This window comes from Periplaneta americana, chromosome 6 (assembly GCF_040183065.1).
Source record: "Periplaneta americana isolate PAMFEO1 chromosome 6, P.americana_PAMFEO1_priV1, whole genome shotgun sequence".
Classification (NCBI taxonomy): Eukaryota; Metazoa; Arthropoda; class Insecta; order Blattodea; family Blattidae; genus Periplaneta; species Periplaneta americana.
In genome coordinates, this window is record NC_091122.1 from 19,216,858 (window position 1) to 19,241,562 (window position 24,705).

Below are 24,705 nucleotides of genomic sequence, written 5' to 3' on the forward strand. Positions count from 1 at the left end.
GACAAGTTACCTGGTTGAGATTTTTTCTGATTTCCCTCAACCCATTAAGAGCAAATTCTGGGTAACTTTCGGCACTGGACCCTGGACTCATTTTGCTGTCATTATCACCTTCATATCATTCAAATGCTAGATAACCGTAGATGTTGATAAAGCATCGTAAAATAAACTACAAAAAACCTTGTCTGAAACATGTTGCACGAACAATTCCTTCATCCTCTTTGCCAGTTAAGAGCTTAGGCTGTGGGTCCAGAAGATCGTGTCTCGAATTGATTTCTGCACCAACCTATCCAGGAGCCTTGGTTTTCTGAAATTGTTTTGTTTATTCACTCAGGGAGATTGTTAGATTTCAAACCAAATAGCTGATAAGCTGCTTATACATTGCAGTGAAGGCTCATGAATGCGGTACCATCTTGAATAGACTGTGGTGCTTCAAGAATGCACTCTTGAACCATGATTGTTAAAAATATTTTCATCTCTTCTATTATCCCTCAAATTTCTTTTATCAAATTTTTCTTTACTTGATGTGTGTGCATGCATGTGCATGTACATTTATATTTGTTTCATTGTGTTAATTTATGACTTCATATTTGTAATGTGATTGTATCTTGGTTGAACAGAATGGATGGAATGTTGATGAGATGTTCAAGAAGAATGAACAAGTATATGGTGTCCAGACTTCATTCCAACCATCTCTCGAGGGTTACACGTTGCAACTGCAGAAAAAGGACACTAAGGACTATAAGTAAGTTTAAGTTACGTGTTTTTTTTTTCTGGCTTTGACTTGAGGAACAGTCATCATGAATATCAAGGATTGGAAGCTACAGTATACATATTAATATTGACCATTTATTGAAAGTATTGAAATAAGAATGTGTGGTGTAGTCTGCTTCAAGTATGACCACATTTAATAGTCTGTATGTTGATGTTAATCACTAATTGAATTATTATATTTCTGAATATATGTTAGAAAACAAATTTCGTTCACTTTTCGAGAAGTTCTTTTCTGGAATAAGCTTTGAGCTTTACCGTTGATATTTTACCATATCATTGAAACATACAGCAGACAATTGTTGATAATGAGAGAATAAATTTTTATTACTTTCCTTGTAGACAGGTGACAATTACTTTGTAGGGCTTTCATAGAGATCCATGTATTCTTATTTAAATTATTAACGTGCCAAAAGAAATGTATGTCACATTATTGATAGTATGGAGTGCAATGAGGAGGAATAATTTCAACAGTAGCATTGCAATTGCCCTCATCATCTATGTATACAGAATAGAAATATGTGGAGTATGTCTGACCTAAATTAAATGCAGAATAAATATGGGAAATGCCTGTTATTATTCGGTTGAGAAGCTTTTGTCATCTAGTCTGCTGTCAAAAAATCTGAAAGTTAGAATTTATAAAACAGTTATATAACCGGTTGTTCTTTATGGTTGTGAAACTTGGACTCTCACTTTGAGAGAGGAACAGAGATTAAGGGTGTTTGAGAATAAGGTTCTTAGGAAAATATTTGGGGCTAAGAGGGATGAAGTTACAGGAGAATGGAGAAAGTTACACAACGCAGAGCTGCACACATTGTATTCTTCACCTGACATAATTAGGAACATTAAATCCAGACATTTGAGATGGGCAGGACATGTAGCATGTATGGGCGAATCCAGAAATGCATATAGAGTGTTAGTTGGGAGGCTGGCGGGAAAAAGACCTTTGGGGAGGCTGAGACATAGATGGGAAGATAATATTAAAATGGATTTGAGGAAGGTGGGATATGATGATAGAGACTGGATTAATCTTGCTCAGGATAGGGATCAATGGGAGGCTTATGTGAGGGTGGCAATGAACCTCCGGGTTCCTTAAAAGCCAGTAAGTAAGTATGTCTGACCTCCCTATGAGTCCAGTATAAGCAAGATGTCTTGGCTCTCATTGCATTGTTGAAATTTTTCTTCTTTATTTTAAACAACAGCACATGTTGATGACGGATTTTGTTGCCATTGAAAATGTTTTGCAGTCTAACAAATTCGTACTGACCTGTCAGCAGTGACTACAAAAGTTCGTAGTCATTATGCTTTGATTATTATTAATAAGACTACATATGTAATTCCTAACTCAATTTTCTCTAGGTGCTGATTATTTTTTTCATCTGCATGTAATAACTCCATGTTAACTACTGTTGTATATGAAACGGTATTAATATCAAATCCATACTGATTGGTTATGATGGAAGTGTAATTACTATAACTGAAAGAATAGAATGAGAATAAAATATAATTAAAAGAAAATGTGCTGGCTACAGATGTAATTAATGCATTAAGCTTACGATCATTTGCCTAGCATCTTATCTACTAGGAGACTACAGAAGTCCTTCAAACTGTGGCTCCTTACATATCAACTAATAAAGTTCAGAAGAAAATTCAAAATGTAAAATGTCGAAAATTAACGCACATTTGACAGGGTTTTCAGGTAGGTATTGTTTTTCCATTTATTTATCTAGATTGATTTCATGAAAGTGCAACAAAATTGGTGTCCAGAACACTGTGAACTTTCCTTGTCAGTCCTTTTATATGGCTGACTCACAAGTAACAATACAGTAAAACCACTTTTTAACGAATCCCTAGGGAACTTCATTTTATTCTTAAAATGCGGACTTTTCTTAAAAGTGGATTGTCACTTAATATCAGCAAGAAAGTTAATTACATCATATTTACATATTCTTAATGCCCATTTTAAACACACATCCATAAACTTTCTGAAGTACACAATATAATATTGTTATAAAATCACAATAATATATTTTTAAGTACTGTTACTAATTTACGGTTGTCATATGCAAACACACAAACATTTTTGTGAGCTTACTTTCAATTGAGATAGTGATGCGTACTATTGATTGCAAGGTACCAGTACTGGTGCTAGAGCCACACTGGTGTAATGACATTGATGTGACCATACTTGTACAGAAATTGATTGATAAATGTTTGAAATAGTTCTGGAATTTCGCTAAAGTTGGCTGTGTATTCGGAAATCTATCCAAGTGTATTCTTTAAGAGCGGGGTTTCTTATAAGCTAAATTAAATTACTTTGGTTTTAATGGAAGTTCTGCCAGGACATTGTGAAACGGGATCGTTAGAACGATGTTTTGCTGTATGTACTGTGCGTTACTCAGGAGAAGATGAGCGGAAAGAATGTGACCTTCTTGACTATCGCTGCTGATTGTTATAAACATCTCTCAGATAAGCATCCCAGTAGCTAGGTTATTACTCGTGCAGGAAACATGAGTAACAGTGCGTATGGAAATTAAAGCTAAGTTGAACAGAAGGAGACCTAATGTTTCCGCTTACTGCAGTACAAATATTTCACATGTTGTCGTACATTATCTGTTCACATGCCTTCCTCCTCAGTCCGCTCTCGTCTTCTCCTGAGTCACCGACAGTACATACTTCTGTGAATGCATATAAAACATGCCTTTTCCTAGCAAAGTTGTGGTTATTTGAAGATAAAGTTTTATTTTGTAATTTCTTTTAACTCGTTAAAAAATAAAACAAAATATAAATGATTGTAACTTGATTACTTTCTTACAATACAAGTTGGTAAAAAACTTCTCATGATGGTAATAGCACAAGTAATGATACTGGCACTACTTACATGGAAATTTAATGTGAAATAACTTGTGTCATTTGAAGAGAGATATTAATTCAAAATTTGTTGTGAATGTTAAAATATTATTAACTATGTTTATAGGGATGCAGAAGCAAAGGCTGCCAAAATAGCTAGTGAGATTGAGGCAAACCCAAGTTACAAAGCTCGCATGGATCTTGAGAATGGTGATGAGGAGGATCGGTTTGCATCTGTGGTTCGTCCCCCTGATGGCCAAGGTGCTGCTATGAGTGCCAGTACTGGTGGTAGCGTAGAAGGAGGAAAATATGTACCACCTGCTAAAAGAAAAAATCATCAGGTAATTTCAACTAGAAGCTCTGTGAACACAAGTCATTTTCTATATTATGTCCTCTATGTGTATTTTTGTATAGAATATTTGTATTAGAAAATGGATTTGATAACATTATGTATACTGCTAATATTTTTTAAATTGCAGCTCTCACAAATGAAGTCATAAGAATTTTTTCACATATCCTGATAAATGAATCCAATCCTTGTTAGAGGAGAATAGCACTTTCGGATTAACAACCTTAAATCATCCACAGACTACAACAATCAGTCACACTAATGAATTCTAGAAACACTGTCCTCATTTGGTCGTTATTAAATTGCTTGATGAAGCAACACGTATATTTACCATCTTACGATGTTTTATATCAATTATTTCATTATCACTACATATACGTCTCGTCCTTTATGTTTTGATTTATTTAAATCTACATCTTCTTCAGCACACTTAAGAAATCTTCATTGAGAGAGTGGTATGTGTTGATGTTGTTACCTTTTCCTTAAAATGTTTATTTCAGAAGACATACAGAGTTTGCCATTAGCCGTCACACATGTAGACTAGCACTGGCAATTTTTTTACTGGAACTAGTTGCTGAAGACTCATCTCTTTTAACATTTCCATCGAATTCATGCTTACTTGTTCTACATACTTCTGTGCAATAAACTTCTTTAAATTGTCACATTTTGAACCATCAAACTTCGTATTAAATGACAAGCATCGCTGTTATAGAGTATGATACAGTTACCCAAGATTTATCTCCTGTTATTTTGTGTATGAAGTTTGGTTCGTCTTTTAACCAGTCCGACATTTCCTAGATAATGAATAGATTCATCTCCTTTTGTATTTCAGAATGAGCAAACTTGAACTGAAGATACCTTAAGCTGCTTGTACACAATCAAATTTTCATCAAATTCAATGCTTACAGGACTTTTCAGGACTTACATGTTTTATTATCAAATCACTCTAATAATTTAAAAGTCTTCTGTTGTCTTAAAACTAAATAACATATTCTAATCGACCAAATACTTCACAGTTCTTTGAAGAAATTGACCAAATGGTATTCGAAAAACCGTGTATGCGTGAATACTCCCCACACATATTTTTCTTGAATTTGGTGAAGAAAAACTGAGGTGCGTGCATTATTTGAAATAAGGTTGGTACAGCTTTGCATCAAACACTGGATCCTCTATGGGAAGATGGTGACAACAACAATTCTTCCGGTAGTGATGACAATGAAAGTGATGTTGAATAGAGGTAAGGGAGCATGTAATTATTGACTTTAATATTTTATTGCACATGTTGATAAAAATTGTAATTAGCTTTTTTTTTTCTTTTTTTTTTTTTTTTTTTGCGATTGTAGATAGAGTCCCGGATGCTTCTACAACAGCATGTGAAGATTATGACGCGTTTTTTTTAAAACAAATCAATATTTTATTTAGTTTTGGAGTACATCATTATGTAGGATTAATTTCTTGTAAATAAAATACAAATTATAGCATTTATTTTTTCTTTATTTTTATTTAATTTTCTCTCCATCTAACCTATAACCTAAGTGAACAGTAGTCGTAAATATTTTGTTTTAAAATAACATACAATTGTAATATTCTTAATTTTGGAGTACCATACAGTTAAGTAATACAAATATTGTTTTATAGCCTATTTATTATCCAAGAGATTCGCATATATCTAATGGCTGGTACATTGATATGAGATCATTAACCACAAAACTTCAATCAAACAGCAAATAACGAATACCGAAAGAAGGCTTGGATTAATATCCCATCTTGTTTCTTGTTTCCAATATCCTTCCCACTCATTGACACCAGTTAAAGGATAACAAATTTTAAAGTGATGTCCATTTCTTCTTGATGTTTACACAGAGAGCAATAAGGTGTTTCTGTGATTCAAAATAGAGAAAGGTGTTTTGTTAGGCAATCAAAAAGTTACTTATTTATGTTGTAATATTTGGTAGATAAGCCTAGATAGGTTGCAATGAACTTGAAGCACATGTTTTAAAATCTTGTCAAATCTTTAGCAATATGAAACAGCCATCGATAAATCTTTTTCAATATTGGTAAATCTTTGACAATCTTTTGCAAGTTTTCTTGTAAAATATTGAATTTGAAGAAAAATTTGGTCTTGTACAAGCAACTTTAGCAGCTTTAAGGAAATCTACAATATTTTTTGCATAAAAAATTTATTTATTAATTTATTGGCATGCTGTTTATTATATAAGAAAATATATAAAAACGTGTTCGTGATTGGAAGATAAAGACCTGATTTTGTAATAGAATTGTATAATTTTTTTAAGTCCAGTGGCGTTTTGCTCTTAAGAGAGTAGTTTTCTTGCTGGGATATTTTTGCCTTCAGTTCTAGATCATTTTGCATTACCCAGAGTGCACCACATAGAAGCAATCTATTTTACTCCCCAGAAATGTATACATATTCTCAGGTATTGTCCTGGTACTTGATATAACTGAGAGCCATAAAATAAATGTGTAAATATAACTGTGAAAATTGCAATAAAATATCTTGTTGTTGTTGTTTTCTAATGCCAGGCATTTGACAATAAAGTCATTTGACCTCTTGCACTCCAATATTTTATGTTGGAGTTAAATGGCAAGTTGTAGTCGATTTAAGTGAACACCATATTTTAACGTTTTGGTGGCTACTTCATTCACACACAATCCCCAGAATGTCTGGAGGACCACACCTGCTGTTGGTCGACGGGTCCATTGGACCTAGCTGGGAGATCTTGTTGATCACCAGCTTTCCCTCCTTAAGCCACTGGAGGACGATTTTAGTGCCATAGCAGGTCAGCACTAGGAACAGAAAAGTAGAAACAGGAGGAAGGAAAGGGAAATGAACCCCTAGTCCTCGAATGCTCTAATGCCGTCGGGGTCGAAGAAAGTAAGAGTTCAGTCAGAGGACTGGATAGGAAAGGGTAAGGAGGGAATTAGGTATTGGATAGAGGAATATTATACCAAATTCAGTCAATAACTCATCAAGCTGACCAGTGCTAATGGATGAGTACCCCCTCCCTTTAGTATGCCCTCGTCTACTACTTTGTGACAACAAAAAAAGTGTGATGAAAACCTGAACCTGAAGACTTTTCAAGTTGTATGTGGTCATTCACAGATGGAGCAGAACTGGTGCAGCAATTCATTTCTATGTTTTAAACTAATCAATTGTAGGTTCTGCATTTGTTGGCTTACAAAATTACTCATTTGCACCACATTTTTTTGTATGTTTCAGACTGGAAAACTAGTTAGATCCACTCCACCTCCCCCTGCTCAGCAGCAGCAACAAACTCCACCACCACAGCAGACGCAACAACCACAGCCCCAAAATCAACCCCAGCAACAGCCACCACAATTGCCACCGCAGCAACCACCACAACTTCCCCCTCAACAACCACCACCACAACCACAACAGCAGACACCCCCGCAACAGGCTCCACCCCCAGCAAGGGCAGGAGGTGGGGCATACCTTCATCCGCCTCCTTTCCAACAACCTCCTGCAGGTGCCGCTACCCCTGTTGTGTCATTGAATCCCATGAACCAGCCTGCACCTGTCCCACACATTCACGGTCCTGGTTATGCCCCTGTACCTCCACAGCAACAACCTCCTTTGCCCCAGAGGGAGCCCAATAAAATGAATGGAATAGAGTCCAAGAGACCTCAACAGATTCGCCCAGGTAAGAGTAATAAAGTCTGACAAACTTCGGTAGGTTGACAAAGAATTATCTGGATAAAATATGCAACTAGAATTAGCAGTAGTGATTACTGTTTTATGCATATTATGTATTCACAATGTTAAGAACACTAAGCATATTTGCTGTACATATTATTAATCGATTTTTGAAGAGCATACAGTAAAACTTCTTTTATACATTCTGCACTTACGCGTTTTTCACACTTATTCGTTTTTTCCTGAAGTTCTGACAAATTACTATACTTTCCATTTTAATTTATTTCAGTTATATGTTTTTCGTTATGCATGTTTTACACTTATGCGTTCGCATTTTAAATCCCCAGGAAATACGAAATGGGATTTATATGTTCCAAATAAATTTCTCGAAATTAGATTTTCCGAGAAAATGTAAAAACGCGAAAATACAGCACCTGTTCATAGTTATGATGTAATCCACTTCGAAGCTTGCCTTCTACAGTCTTGTGTCTTTTAATGACACTGTTACTGCTTTAGAAACAGTGAAACATTTCGTAACACATCATGATAAAAAGGTAAAGGTATCCCTGTAACATGCTATGAAGGCACTTGGGGGACATGAAGGTAGAGCCCCATGCTTTCCATGACCTCGGCACTAGAATGAGTAACTGAAAAAATTATGGAACAGTTTGAGGGAAGTCCAGAATAACTTTTGGGGTGGGGGGTGAAATAACATAGGCCTGTGATGATGAAACCTTTTTGATAAATTTTATCTGTTTGCATATGTTTTTGTGCTAAAACAGAAAATGAAACTTCAAATGCCACTTCAGGTACAGATCACCCCCCCCCCCTCCACAAAATGTAAATTATGATTGTATGGAATTAAGAAACAAAATGGGATTATGACAGGTTGCAACATCCCTACAATATTGCTCTTAATGGCTATTGTTTGCAACTTGTTAGTGATCAGTGCAAACTATGTCTAGAAGGCTGTCAGTGTGTAACAGGATAAGTCAATTTCGTAAAATTTTCTGGATTGGAGTTTGAAATGTAATAGATGAGCCAGCTTTGATTCTAAACAGCTAAGAATTTCTGGAAATAATCTTACATTCTTTAAGAATATATGTTATAAATTTGAGTACTGCATTGTAGCTCAACAATGGCTTAACTGTGAAGTTATAAATTTCACTAAATTGACTTAATTTGTCCTTCGGATATAGTCTTCAAAAACTGTTTCAGATGTTATTGAGTGTCATTTCAGTTACATGTTTTTCTCACTTATGCTGTTGTTTCCTTCATACTCCCATAAAAACGTGTAAATGAAGTTTTATTGTATGATCATTTATAGTCCTATTGAAGGTATGATTAGTACATTATTGGCGATCATAAAAAATATATACTTTTATTTATCCACAGGACCAAGAGGTGCATTCAATGTGTCGGAACCTTCTCGGTACCCACCAGATCAATCTCAGCAAGGCCCACTGCCTCCGAGAGTAGATCCTAAATTGACTCATCATGCTCCTGGAGGTCTTCCACCTGCTCCTTTCCCTAGCAGCGGCAATGCTGCTCCAACTAGTGCTCCAGCAGGAGTTCCTCCTCAGGTGCTTGCCGCTCCAACACCAGTGGTGGCCAGTGCTGCTCCTCCCACACTTGTAGCTGCACCTAATGTGGTTCCAGTGCAACAACCCCCACCTCCAACTGAGAGTATGGCTCCTATGAAAGTGGTTCCACCTCCAGAACAAACTCCAATGGTGCAACAAGGTCCCAACACGAATACTGGGAATGCTTCTGTCAGTAGGAAATTGCCACAGGCATCAAGAGGTGAGAGAATTATTTTTAATATTTTTTATTATTTCAAATTTCAATTTACAGTTACTAGTGTTATTCCGAAATTTATTTTCATTATTTTGTTATTGTTTAAGTTAATACAGTGGAACTAGGAATCATGTTTGTAGACTGTACCGTTGGTTTAAGAATTCAATCAGTCTGACATAACTAGCATCACTATAGTAATGAAGATCATTATCAGGCCAAATAAGAATACTCAGAAAGGTAGGGTTACCAGATACTCAGTGAAAAACAGGACGAACTAGTTCAAAAAGCAGGACAAAGTCCAGACACAAAAACATGTGTAGATCTGTAGTAGGTATTTTTCAGATTCAAAAGTCGAATTTAATTGATTATTGCTTGTTAAGTTGCGTAGGCATATATTAAATAATTTTCTGTAGGATAAAATAATTAAAATACAGTTAAAACAAAAGAATACAATCAGAGTACAGTACGGTACATTATAATTCCAGCATTATATACAGGAACATAGACCTACCAGAGAAACACGAACCAATTTTTTTTAACCAAATTTTACATGTAGCCATAATTACAAAAACTACTTCACTCACCATATACTGTATTTGCTGACAGATCATTGAAACATTGTCCTTCACTACACTCAGAAGACTAATTTCGTATGTTTACAGTTTTACTGATGCTGATTTTCAGGTGGAAAAAAAAAATTAAATTGGCTCAACCTTGTGTTACTGATGGTTTTGTTGATCATGCTATTGTTTATGCACACCGATCGGCCAGTTTTACGGACAAACCATGATCTGTGATGGTTTATTCATGGCTTGTATTCGAAAGAGAATACTGATCAGTGATGCTAATACTTGGAACATTATTCTATCGCTGCAATGAGTTCTGACTCTGAATAAAATATATGGGCGAAAAACTATAGTTTATTCGCAGTTCAGAATTATATTTTGAAATGTAATTATAAAAAAATGAGATGATTGGAACTTTTCCATAAAAATATGGACATTTAACAAATCTTCAAAAATAAATATGGACGGCAGGACAAACCTTCAAAATAGGACATGTCCTGCTAAATACGGACATTTGGTAACCCTAAGAAAAGGGAAACTATCCATTTATGTGAAATGTTTCCATTACTGTCCTAGAATTGATTGAAGTATCATAAATTGTGTGTGTGTGTGTGTGTGTGCGCGTGCGTGTGTGCGCACTCACGCGCGTTTTATATATATATGTGGGGCCTTAACCTTCCCTCCCCCCCTCTGGGCCCATTTAGCCTGTAATGGGATTGGAAAGAAAGAAGAAATCAAGTTCTTTCATAGTTGAGGACCTAACATTCTAAATGTGCTAAGTACCAAAAAAACTTTCTGAGATATTGATGAAAAAACACACTGCATTACATGTTGAGAAACCTACAACACCATCTTTAGGCGGTATGAATGAATCACTTACAGTTTAGCTACGACAAAGACAATTTACTATGATATTTTCATATGGATGTTCCTCCTTAGATTGAATAAAATGCATTTTGAAAAATTGGCACTCAGCACATTTAGAATGTTAGATCTTCAATATTTTGCTCTCTTCCCCCCCCCCCCCCCCCCATTAATTTATTTTTGATTACACTAAGTAAAAATGTGGATGATTTAGATGTAATAAGTAGCTCTTAGGATCATCTAAAACAATTTCTTTCAGCAAAATATCTCAACTTTAGGCGTGAATACATTCTCGTTTCCAAACATGTTTCTTTCTATTATATGCTTTTGCTTACAAAAACAGCATTCTTTTTTCAAATGTTATGACTGCTTTTAGAACCTGATCAGCTATGGATGAAATTGACAGAATTGTATACACACCTGCTGTCTTTGTGTCATTAATTATGACGACTTTTATATATCTTCAAGAGACCACTTAGATTTTATGAGCCTTTCTTTCATGAAATGTAGTTGCACACTGTAGTTTCGCGATGTAAATTACCCTATTCTTTATACAAATTATAGCTATTTTGTCAATAAGGGTTAAATGTTTGACACATTTTATAACATTTATGTTGCATGGAACATCTGTTGGGCATTCCCTTCCTGTCCCTCTAGAATACTTATGCATCTTTCATTGTTCATATTCTGCTGTTGCTATAGTATGTACATTGTATTTTCATTTCTCTGAATATCACAGACTTAAATGTATTTTTACAAGTACTGTATTTCCCTTTATCTCTCTCTCTTCTTCATACAGGGTTTCAGAGCTGAAATGTACGCTGTAATTTGTATCACATATGAATCTTATTCATTTGTATAGTACGTGAAGATCAGCATGCGGAACTGAAGAAATTCGGACAAGACTTCAAACTTGGCAGCGGAGAGCCTGTTGATTCAGGTGCTAATGATCTTAAGAAACAAGGACAAGTTCAACCACCTGAAGAAGTTATAGGAAATAAGGACCAACAAGGTGGAGAACCTGGTGGTAGTTCAGTTGATAAAGTGACATCTGCACTGAAGAAGTCAACTCTCAATCCTAATGCCAAGGAGTTCGTATACAACCCAAATGCTAAACCATTTACTCCGGTAAGACATTTATGATCTTTTGAGTTTGGTTTAGTTACATTATGTGAAAAGAAATTCTTATTTCTCATTCATCTTCTCGTGAATTACTCATCCACGTTACAACTTAAATTGATTGCAATGTCGAGTTGTGCAAGAAAAGTTGAGTTGCTCAATGTAAAGAACTGTGCAACATGAAAAATTATATACCATTCACATTTTGTCCAGTTTTTTAAGTTCATATTATGGACCAAGATTTACAATCAGTTTATTAAAATAAATCCAGAATTAAATAACCTTAATAATATTTTCAGTATGAGAATTAGATATTGTATTTCTTTAAATTGAAACTGTCCATTATTTACATTTTTTCGTATAGATAATTTTTCTTTTCTTATTTCAACTAGTTTTCCTCCTCCCCCCAATCTTTACTTTAAATTTTTATTATTACTTAATTTCTAGTATCATGTTATGTAACTGGAACTGCCCCAAGCAAGAGCATTTGCTCTTTTTAAATTTTAACTATGTCACTTAATTTCTAGTACTCGAACCTTAATACTGTACAACAATTTTCTGAGGACTAGGAAAATTGTATTGTTACATCAGGGTTGTTATTGTATTGAGGAGTTGTGAAATTTTTCCTATATTTATGTTCTGAAAGATATTATACTAGAAATAAGTATAAAACAACATTACATACTGTAGCGCCATGGATTTACTTTACTTTTTATTTACTCACCATTTGATTACCCTACTTAGCCCACCGCTGTGGAGTAACGGTTAGCATGTGTGACCATGAAATGAGCAGATCTGGGTTCAAATCCTGGTTGAGGTTTTTTCCGGGGGTTTTCCCTCAACCCATTAAGAGCAAATGCTGGGTAACTTTTGGTGCTAAACCTTGGACTCATTTTCCTGGCTTTATCACATTCATCTTATCCAGACGCATACTGTAGTGAATTAATCACCCTTAATAAATTGACAGCAATATTAAATTTCAGTTTTATCTTTTGAATACATAATCTGAAAATACGTAAATACAAAATTACTCTTATTTTATGTTATAACAGGTCTTTGTTGTGAAAAATGAAACTAGTCTTTTAGACTTCCCATAAAGATATCAGTGGGATGGTTGATGTTGCTTTGCGAAGTCTGTCTTGGTTATTGTAGATACTTCAAGTTGTAAGTCTACCTCAACATTAAGTAAAGGGCGTACTTTTATATTTGCTCTTCAAAAGGACTGGAATAGTAATTATTGTATTATCACACAAAATATTGATGCAAATGGCATTAAGTATTGTATTGCAATTCGGAAAACATCAGGATATACAAATAGAATTATAGTACTGGCAAAAATGCGAACTCTTTACTGTATTAAAAATTAAATTCACATAATAAATGCGTATCAGTTCGATCTACCTTTGCACATTTAGAACAGGAGGGAACCATTTCTTTCCCAATTTTGTATAATACAGTGTAAAAAATGTGGTTACATCGTTGCTGTTTAGGTAACTGTCTGAAGACAGGTCTGAACCTCGTAAGCAATACCAATAAAGCACCACATTCTTATAAATATTATCAAGGATTCTCTTCATATATTACATCATCATCTCTATTTCAATTAATCTACTTATATTTGCCTTCAACAATTAACTTTCTTTTTTCTTTAATGTATCACATCACATTATATTGTACATGTTTATTGTATTCAGGACCCTTGTGGTCACTCAAATTCTTTGAGCTGATGTCTATAATTTAGAAATACATATATAGCCAGAAGATAGTGGGTAGGGTGGCCAGTTCCTTTCCCTTCCATTGCATACATCGCTGACTAGCTACATATTACACTAATCAAACTTCAGATGCATACAAACAATTGAAGACATTATTACAAAACAACCCTTGTCAAAATTGCTATTTTTCAGGAGAACAATAAGAAAATAACACATGTCAGATATTCCCGCTCAACTGGTGTTTTATCCTTGTGTCTATTGCACTTGACATGGGCCATTTTTGGAGTCTGTAAACATTTAAAACAGTAGCAAATGTGTCCTTAACTCAATTTCATTAAAAATGACTAGGGCTGCTTTTGTAATGTCTTCAATTGTTCTTCCTCCGACACACGTCAAGATACAGTTACGTATTATGTACTTTATTGCATGCTTCCGAAGCAATATGCATTAATTTTTAGCACTGTATAAATTATAATGGCACATTGGATAGTACTGTAAGTAGAAATACACATTTACAGTAACAATGAATTATTCCTTACATTTCCATTAGAATATGACATTCTGGTTAATTATAAAATTATGTTGATCTGTTGGCAGCGTTCTCCAAGTACACCCACTCCATCAAGGCCGCACACACCTCAGACACCTCAGTATTGTGCTGCACCGCCTGGAGCAGCTACTGGCATGGCTGCCACAATGGTGATGCCAACTTACGTTGTTGCTGCAACTAACCAACCCACTCCGTTTACGCCACAGAATCCAGGCAACCGATTCCGTAAATGTGAGTTAGCAACAGTAATTGTACTACAAATATTGACTATAACAGCTAACGAAATGCACATTTTGTGTTATAATTGATTGCAGGTTTTGTACCTGCACCACAGAAGTTTGCAGAAGTGTATATATGTGGGACATGGGGGAGTTTCACAACACACTGCTAAACATCAGCTTAATTGCCACTAACTATATTAATATTATTAACACTAACAGAGAGCTATAATTGAATCATTGCAGCCAGTATTACACAATGTATACTAAACACATCACCAAATATGCTTTCTCTGAAGCAGTGTTGCCAACTCAGAAATCCATTTACCGCTGCACAAGCTTAAAAAAACGCTAAACTGTAGTTGAAAAAATTCCAGATTTTTCTTAATACATCACTTCGAAATATGAAATACAAACTGTACAGTTTTAAGAACTGGAGAATTTTATAAAAATGTAGACTAAATTATGGAAAGTGTGTATCACTTCGTAGGCTCTATGTTCTATGCAAAATCGTATGGACATTACACCAATTACACCGAGCTTTCCAACTATCATCGGCAACTTCTTCCTCCCAATCTTTCAACACATTATGTTTTTTTACGCAGCATATTTCTTCAAAATTGAATGAAGTAGATCAAGAATATACTGGACACTTTGGAAACAATCATATCACAATCACACCGGTCGGTTAGAAATCACACTGAGCTGGAGGCGTACTGTAAGTTATAAATTAAAATAATAATTCAGTTCATTCTCTGCTCTTTATCACTAAATATATCAATTCATTTACAAAAACAATGCATACATGATTAGACTAAGAGTTTAATGAATGTGGCATATCTTATTTGTACAACAACAATGAATGAGGCAGGAAATGGACGTGATTGTACCAAATCGAGTTAACATAAAAGTTGATATTTTTTATACTCGCACAATGAAAAATTGTGATAATACCATATTAAACTCTGGTTTATGATTAACTCATATTGTTGTCCGCAAATACATTTAAAAAAGAATTACAGAATATCTTTACAGAAAATATCTTAAAGATATCATCTCCTGTGTCAGAATCATCAAAAAACGCCAAATAAATAGCTAGCCGCTGACGGTAAAATTCTGTAGCTGATCATAGTCCTGAAAACACCAGATTTAGCTACAAAACCGCTGACTTGGCAACACTGCTCTGAAGATATGTATGTTACTTTTATCTATCAGTATGTAAACGTTTATGAAACAGAAGTCCTGTTTGACCACAGTGCAGTGCGCGTGTTTTAACGACAATAAATATCAATCTAGTTTCCTCTTATGATGCTAGTATAGTATTCTCAGATTGAAACATTGAAGAGAGTAGGAAGAAAACGTTGCTGAATAGCGTGGGTGTAGCAGTATGGTCATTAACTGATTTTTTTTGTGAACAACTGGATCTCCTTGAGAATCATAATTAAAAGTTCTACTGTGAAGTGTGGATGAAAGTATAAATCATTTACATCGTGTAATTGAACTACTTCAAAGATCTTAATATTGGGATGATGCCTCCTCATTCTGTAGTTGTTACATAACTCACTCACAGACTTGAGTCATATACATGGTTCAGCTCTTACCCAATTTTACAAATCATTCCATATTGGGAATTAAAAGAAAAATGTACTTCTAGTATGTAAGAGTAATTTGCATTTTAATCTATTAAATTATGTGTAAATATTACTGATCATTCCACAGGATAAATCTTAGGTGTTTTATTTCAAATATGATATTGGCATTAAGTGTAGTATTATATTTACAAAAGACGTTGAGATCCAAATTATTTTTTCATGGTTTATCCAGTTCTTGAATTACATGTGGACAGCTTTATGGATTAAGAATTAAGAATTCAATTACCTGATAGCCATCAGAAAATTCTCAGCAATTCCGACAGCTTCAAAAGAAGTTTATCATACTTGTAGAATTATATTTTATATAATTTTTAAGTAATCAGTCTTCACTTAATAATTTATATTATCATCATCATAAGCAGCAGCAGAACATCACCATCACTATCATCATAAGCAATATCTGAATCTGAATTGTTCAGCCCATTCTTTCCTCATTCTTGTTAAGATTTAGAACATGCATTGATTATCTATCTACAAGTAATGAAGCTTCTTGGCAATGATATGGTCATCATGAAATAGGATCACAGGTTAAAGGAAATTAGAATAAAATAAACTAAGGAGAACATAACCAAGGTAGATAAATTAATATTTCACTGACGGAATTGAACTAGGGTCTGTTGGATTTGTAACGACAAATGATTTCACTAGACCTGCAGTCGATAACTTTGTGAGGTTATTTATGCATGAAACAGGAGATTATTTTTACTTTGTAACATCTGTTGTTCCTCTACCATTAATTCATATGATTGGAAGTTCACTTTATGTGCATTTGTTTTCTAGGTAATGTGCACTTTCTATGTGAATGCAATTATTGTTAACTTTTTTTTCAATATCACCCCAATATCCCCTCTAGAGGATAATATGTAATTCTCTTAAATGTTACCTGCAGAGCATCATTTGGAAGTGGCTCTACATTACATCAAGAATAATAATCCACCAAAAGTATGTGGATATGTATGGTCATCATGATTTCCCCAGCTGTTATAGTTGCAATATAAATCTGAATTGTACTACTCCCTGTAGCTCCCCAAATTCTTTTCGATACTAGAGGGCATCAATTCCATACACTGATAGAAATTTCATGAGAAAATTTATTCCCCAGGAAGATGCAAACCAGTGCTCATTCTGTTCACATGGCTATGGCATTTGATTGATGATGATGATGATGATGATGATGACAAAATACTGATAAATTATGTAATGAGAAATTTGTATACATTGCGAACACATATTTGTCCACCACAAATTGCACTTAGTATCATTTGGCTTTCGAACCCAAATATCCAGCATGGAAAACTAGCACTGATTGCATTCTTGTTGTCTTTTTTTTTTCTGCATAAAATCCAAGTCACTCTTAGGAGATCAAACATTTTTGCTTTCCCCATACCCGTATTGAAATTTTGTGATGAAACATTTTTAAGGAACAATATACTGAATCAAATAGTAATGAATTTTGTCATGTAATACCGTATTTGCTCGCGTAATTTGCGCACTTTTTAATTAACTTTGGCCACTGAAAAATTGGGGTGCGTAAAATATGCGGATTTTTCAAATAAGAGGTCCTGTTCTGAGTTTATCTCAATTAGTATATGTATAGGTAAATATTTACGGTAGGCTGATTTTCTATACCGGTAACTTCTCTCTACCAAGGATTTGGGATTTCTTTCTGAAGCAGGTACTTCAGTTGCTGGTGAATGACCTACGATGGACTGTAGGGAAGGAAAATCTCTACTACACTGAAAAAAATATGTACGTAAAATGTGTGCGCAAAATACACGGAGCAAAAATAAAGTTCAAAATAATCCCATAAAAATTAGGGTGTGCAAAATACGCGGGGGCGCAAATTACGCGAGCAAATACGGTAATATGTTAGTTTTTGATAATAAGAGACTGGAACATTTGTTTAACTTTTCTGTACAGGTTATAGAAATGGAGATGGAAAAGGATTCTCATTTGTTACAGTGCCAATGGCAGTGCCTCATCGTCCAGATATCCCAACTCCAATGCAGGTTACAGGACAACCATTGTTGGCTCCTGCTCCTATACACACTCAATTCACGGTTCCATATGCACAAGGGCATCTACCACCTCAGTCATCATACCAGCATGTGAGTATTATTTATTGTTAAATTTGTATGGAGGAAGTTACAGGCAACAGGACAAATCTGTTCACTTAGAAGAATCAGTACAGGCTTTTAATTTTATATAGTCTTTTAAGAGATTTTGTGGACTGAAAATTCCAGACCTTCTAAGTCTTTAAAATTTCCGGCTTGTAGAATAACTGAATCAAATATTTCGAGTTGTTTTACATTGAATTAAATTATTTCATTTGATATTAGAACAGAATCAGTTTGAAAATAAATGTTTTAACCACAATAACTTGTTAAAAACTTGTTTATTGTGAAACAAATTTAATCATTCACATGTTTTGCACTACCTTTCAGACTTAAAAACTCTTTTCTTATGTTCATTTTCTTGACTTGTGAGCTTTGTGACTATTACATGTTACACCACTTACTAAATTTGTTTTTACCAAATGAATAGAAATGGCCATGAGACAGGTGAGATGGAACAATTAAATACAATTGTTTGAAAAAAGACAATTATGTTAAAATTTGCTCTCAGGGGGTAAATCTGCTGGAAATTTATGTATTGTAGACCAGAATTTGTTTGATAATAATGCTTTGGGTTGTTCACTCATTCCATGTTCCATCATGGATTGAATCCTCTGGTCTGTTCTGCTCACTATGAATAAAAATTTTCTCTCCGTCATTGTGTTAGTTGACCCACATCTCTCTTTTCACTATGTTGGTAGGTGATAGCTTCTTGAACTGTCCTTAATTAGTTCGTTCTTAGGTATTCTTTCCATTTAGTTTTCTTTTGTGATAGGTCTATTATCTCATTTAGTTGGACAGTTTTAGTTTCGTCTGTATTGTAAAGTTTCTGACATTGTTCATTTTAATATATTCATGTAGTAATTTAAAAATTTTATTTTAACACTTTCACATATCACTGTTGATTTGATTGGAAGAAAGTTCAGAGTTTTGTGTATGCTTTATTTATGATCCATTTTTGCTAACCTGTTTGTTCTTTCAGGATATGCTAAGGTTCATTTTAATACTATTGTATTTCCTAATTCTTGTAATACTCTGATTCTTTCCTTAATGTCTAGTAGAATAGACTCTTTGCATACGTTTTTGGTTTATTCTTCCATTTTATTTTACATTTAGGGGATGGCATAATGGGCATTTCTCAGGGGGTGGCATATTTTTGGGAACTCTTATAAAAACTTGGGTGAAATGGAATTTATTTTTGGGACTATTCTCAAAATACTCTACTTGCAATCAGCAGTCATGGATATGGCCACTATTGTGAGCTTGCACACTGTTTACTTGAATTCTTGGCTGAAATGAAAATGGGGTATGAAGTTTTCAAGTATCTCGACCAGAGAAAACTCTAATCTTTGTACCCAATCTGAAATCGATAGCATTCAGAAGAAGAAATGTGACAGTGTTGGAAGCCCAGGACATTTTTTTTAATAAATATGATTCTGACACAAAACAGATGGATCAGACTGTGATCCCCTACAACACTGTTTTTTTTTTTATCTTTAACTGATTCTGGGTATGTTAACGATGGAATTGAATAAGAGCATTTCTTTATACAAGGACTTCTGTGAGCAATTTAAATTCCTGTCACATTTAAAGCAGCTGAGCCTATCTAAAATCCAAGATGGGTCATTTGAACTTCAGCAAGTTTAGTTCGAACGTTGAGGAGTCAGTGTTTGTACTTGAGTGCCTACAGGTCTGCAAGATGATAAATGGCAGAAGTCTTGAGACTGTCTACCAAAATTTATGATAGCTTTAAAAATGTACATGAGTACTCCTGCTTACCAACTGCATGACAGAAAGATCATTTTCTGTTCTAAGGATAAAGAACCATTTAATGACATTACAATTGACAGGTTATCTTGATCGCCTACTATCCTTGCAATTGAGTCTGAAATAGTGTGAGCTATAGTGTTAATAAATTGCAATTTCTTTTGATTTTAATACTATTTTCTGACATGTTCCATGTGTTTGAAGCCACCGATTTTTGCATTTGAAGATAATGACTTCTACATATAAAGTTAACTGCTTTCCATGCTTCGAAGTCACCAAAAAATTCCAATCACTAATTATAATTAAATTAACACAGTCTTGGTGATGACGAGTGCAATGTTTCATAAACATTTTAATTCATTACTTTTGTTTCCTTAGGTGGTTCGTATGGTAGCAGCTCAACAAGGAGCAAGCATGGTACCAATAGGACCTGTACAAACATCAGTGAGTTATCATGAATCACCTGGTCCCCAGCCTCCACCAGGACCACATCAGCTTCAGTACATGTCACCTGCCCCACCTACAGCCATGGGGCCACCACATCATCCTCATCCACATCACCCTCATTCCCATCACCATGGACACCCTCCTCCTCCCCCAGCATCCCAGCAAGGCCCATCTGCTCCAGGCGGCCCCTCTCCAGCTCAAGGGGCTACTCCAAATCCACCTGGACCTCCACATACTCCTGTAGGTGGCCCCAGCAATGCAGGTGGGGCAGGGGGAGGTGCTTACCATCATCACCCACAGGGAGGACACCCGCAATCCCCAGCTGGGCCACCAACTGCTACATACCAGCAACCACCTCCAGGTCCACCACAAGGGCATCCACCTAGTGGGCCACCACATACGTTCCCTATTATGTGCCCAATACTGCCAACAGGGCAATTGCCACCAGGTGCACACACCCCACATCATCCTATGATGCAACCAACTAGCATGCAGCAAGCTGCTGTACAATACATACATCATCAGCACCATCAAGGTAATGGCAGTTGGTACTAACTTTTATATTTGTATTGATTTTGTCTTTCATTTTCCATAAGATATCAAAATAATTTGTAGTCTTTATGATGACGTATGTGAGGACTACTACAATGTCACAGCAACCAATTTCTTTCGGTAAAACTTTCTGTTGCAGAAAATATAGAATATATATGTGAAAGGGCATAATTTTCTTTTTCTATTTACATAATGACATCCTGTGAGTGTAGAGAGGTGTATTTCTGGGAAATGGACAGACAACACACAATTTAGAAATATGCCTATATTTTAGTTAATGCATTCTAAGAAGGGAAGTAATATCGTACAAAACCCCATGTCATCTTTACCATTCCTAATGGTTAAAAGATTAATCGATTAAAAATATCAAGATATAATATATCATTTGCACGAAATTTCAAATAATAAAAGTGGGAGCGTTGCAGTGCACAACAAAATATAATTCTTGAATAGTTATCCAAAGAAAAGTGCAGTTGCATTCTTTCGAGTACTCACAGGACATGACTGTTTGTCAAAACACTTGAACAGAATTGGAATTACTTCTTCACTACTTTGTCTATTGTGCAGTCTTCAGGAAGAAATGGGTCAGAGTCATCTTCAGCAATGTCTGGCCCTTTTCTCAAAATCCACTATGTGTGAGAAATATTGGAGAGTAAGAGAGTTAATGATTTTATTTCTGAGAACTCAGCATTAGTTAACAACAACAACAACAACAACAAAATTTCAATTGATATATTTTCAATTAGTTTACAGTCTTGAAAGTACTAGTAGTATCTATTGCCCAGGCACATGGAAGTTCTCCATTCGCCTTCTAGCTTCCCAGTATAATTTAGAGTCAGAATCCAGAAGATTTGATGCCAAAGCTGGTACTTCCCTAGATTTTCAGCTACTTGCTGCCATTGTAAAGAAGATGGGTAGATACTGTCATCTTTGCCATGGCTGTACCTTGCTGTATTGCATTGGAAATGTGTATCTGTATATGGAAGCACTTTCCTCCCAAAGATTTTAATATTAGGAATTAAAGTTATTGTTATGTTAACTAAGGTCAAGTGAATAGAGACGATGATTTCCATTGTAAGATTCTCAGTACTCTGCTATATGAGTAATTGCATTGTTATGAAGAATAATGCACTGTCAAGCATTTCAAGGTGTTTCTTCGTAATTGCAGATGTTCTTATTGTGCAGAAAGAATGTGTATTCATTGCATCCATTTTGATCAGTGGAACAAATTAACACAGAAGGTCACCACAGATGTCATATGTCGAAATTACCATTAACTTCATGGACGAAAGGTTTTTTTTTCTCCTGAAACTTGTGCTTTGACAGTGACTCTGGTTGTCGCTATTCAGCAGACTGTGTTTTAACCTGAGATTCATATGCTCCTCTCCACATTTCATTTATGACAATTTTCTGATTATCAAGTTTGCACAATCATTTCAGAATTGTTCAGGGTTTAAGCAGTATGTTCACAATGTTTCCACTTGTGACTTTCTGTTTGTGCTTGTATAGTTCCTGTACCAAAATTCGATGCACAGTTGTCTGGTCAGTTTCTTTGTGCCTTTTTATTCCTTCAGTGAACAACGCATCTTCCTCCATGCATTGTGCAATCACCACTATTGTGAAATCAATGTGAACAGATACAGGATGCTCACTTCGTATGTTATCGACAATTACGCACTTCTTTTTCGTATGAATGCTTCTACCTACCTTGAATAGTTGATTACAGCAGTGAAAGGTCAGCCAAAGATTTAATATGTTTCGCATGACATTTTTGTCGCATATCTTATAAGGATAAGAGGTGTTTTCATCTATATATCTGCTGTTTTTGTTGGCTGATGTCCATTCCTAATATTAATAAAAAAATTGATGTGCATTTTCCTGATTATTCAGATCTTTTGATATATCTGAATGTTTATAGTGGTGATATGTATGATTTTCCATCTTTGACACTGTGTATATTTAGGAAATAAATACTTTGAATGTTCTTCTGAATATCATGTTGAGAAATTAACTGTTCAATTTAATCACAAATCATACACACAAAAAATGAATAATTTATTTGCATATAATTTGCCCTTACTCTATGTAATCTCAAGAGTCTACAAATATTGCCACTCATCCACATATGTTGATAAAAATCATAATTTAATGTGGACTATATCATAATGCCTGCATCAACAGTCCTTATGCATATTGCATTAAGCTAAGCAGTGAAAGATGTCAGAACTGCAAAATTTCATATACAACGTCTTTAGATAGAGGCAGAATAATTTCATTCCAATAGAAATAGATGGCTGCTTTCCTGCTGGCCAAGGGAAGCTGAGAACTGTGCACGAGATGCAATTTGCTGCACAGTAGAGATGGGGTAAATTTGTTATTTGTCTGTAATTGCTCTATTTGTTCCAGTTCATCTGAAATATGTTCCCAAACAGTAGTTTCCAAATAACAGCTTGACAGACGAGTATAAACTGCCCCCAAACATAAGCTACATTTGCATTTTTAGATTAATTTTATGGTAATTCTCCAGAAAAACTATACTGAAAGAAGGCACAGTTGTTTTTTCTTCACTAGCTTCTGTGAGCTGTATATACGTAGTGAGTGAGAAATAACGTGGTTTTAGTTAGCAGCCACAAATACATTCAACATAAAAATTGTTTGATACTTACGTGTATATTCTAATGCACTGTTGTAGCTCTCGCCCTCACCCCCTTTACTTGTTAGCAATATCACTCGAGAGACCCAGATGCAATACTAGGAAAACAGACCATTTCCCTAATTTGTCCTGGATCCCTCAGATGTTATGTTGGTAGTTAGTGGAGGGGAGGAGGGAGATTCTCCAGAACTACACTGAAGGAGGCACATTGTATACCGGGGACAGAACAACTAGAGCCTTCAGTGAAGTCACTACAGAAGAACCCACACTCAGCAGAATTGTTCGTTGCACTACAAACTGAAAACGTTGACCATCTACTTTCACTGATCCAGCTGCGCTCTCACAATACAATAACGTCTGTTCAGAAAATGTTTTGCAGCTGAATGGTACCGTATACCTGCTAGTGCGGGAGTAGGGGGTGGTCGGACAGTAAAAGTAACTGTCTCCAAGCTTCTAGATGTTCTGTCCCAAGTATACCAATAGGATGCTCTACTGGAAATCACTCTATTAGTTTAACCGTCTAAGTTGTTTGCTTATTTATATTGTTCCTGTCTGTATTTATTGCTTAAATGCTTGTACAGAATTTTAAACTGCAGGCATATTTCGTTAATCTTCTTGTAGTGATAAAAGTGTGACTTATATTCAATTGAATATGGTATCAGTAGAGTCTCAATCTAAGAGGTACATAAGTTAAAAAAAAAAAAAAAAGAAATAGGCTAAATGAAAATAAACTAATAGTGTGTATTAACATTGCAGAAATTTTTCTTACTGCCTTGTGATTGCTTAAGTAAAAATCAAGGAACAGTGGTGCCAAAGTATCTTATAATTATGAAAATTATTGATTTTTGGTTTGTGTGAACTTGTGTACAATTCAGCTTGTTAACATGCATATTATTGTGGCACTACAGAGTGAACTATGCTTGCATCTATGTTTACGTCCAGTCTAAAGATACTGTCAATGGACTGTAGTGGACAGATTTTTATTATTAGTGAAGTTACAGTTGTAGTTGATTCATTATGATTTAAAATAATAACTGTTAAATTATTTTCA

The 24,705-nt window shown here is 35.1% G+C and overlaps 1 protein-coding gene and 1 long non-coding RNA gene across 5 annotated transcripts in view; one reads left to right on the top strand and one right to left on the bottom strand.

The window, feature by feature from the left end:
* The window catches only part of LOC138701090 (ataxin-2 homolog), a 53,195-nt gene that overhangs the window by 22,936 nt on the left and 5,554 nt on the right, over positions 1–24,705 (top strand). For 2 of the 3 annotated variants that reach the window (XM_069827664.1, XM_069827666.1), the window contains 8 exons: positions 618–742; positions 3,746–3,959; positions 7,206–7,647; positions 9,036–9,443; positions 11,730–11,995; positions 14,299–14,482; positions 18,042–18,229; positions 20,381–20,984. In XM_069827664.1, the coding sequence (XP_069683765.1) occupies positions 618–742; positions 3,746–3,959; positions 7,206–7,647; positions 9,036–9,443; positions 11,730–11,995; positions 14,299–14,482; positions 18,042–18,229; positions 20,381–20,984 (2,431 nt within the window). The remainder of the gene's footprint in view (positions 1–617; positions 743–3,745; positions 3,960–7,205; positions 7,648–9,035; positions 9,444–11,729; positions 11,996–14,298; positions 14,483–18,041; positions 18,230–20,380; positions 20,985–24,705) is intronic. The other variant, XM_069827665.1, reaches the window with a different exon arrangement.
* LOC138701091 (uncharacterized) lies at positions 2,605–14,381 on the bottom strand. 2 transcript variants are annotated; one of them, XR_011332436.1, is made up of 3 exons: positions 14,241–14,381; positions 9,081–9,410; positions 2,605–3,939 (listed from the first exon to the last, which is right to left on the bottom strand). It is a non-coding gene; the product is annotated as an uncharacterized lncRNA (long non-coding RNA). The 2 variants fall into 2 exon arrangements; XR_011332437.1 differs by lacking the exon at positions 9,081–9,410.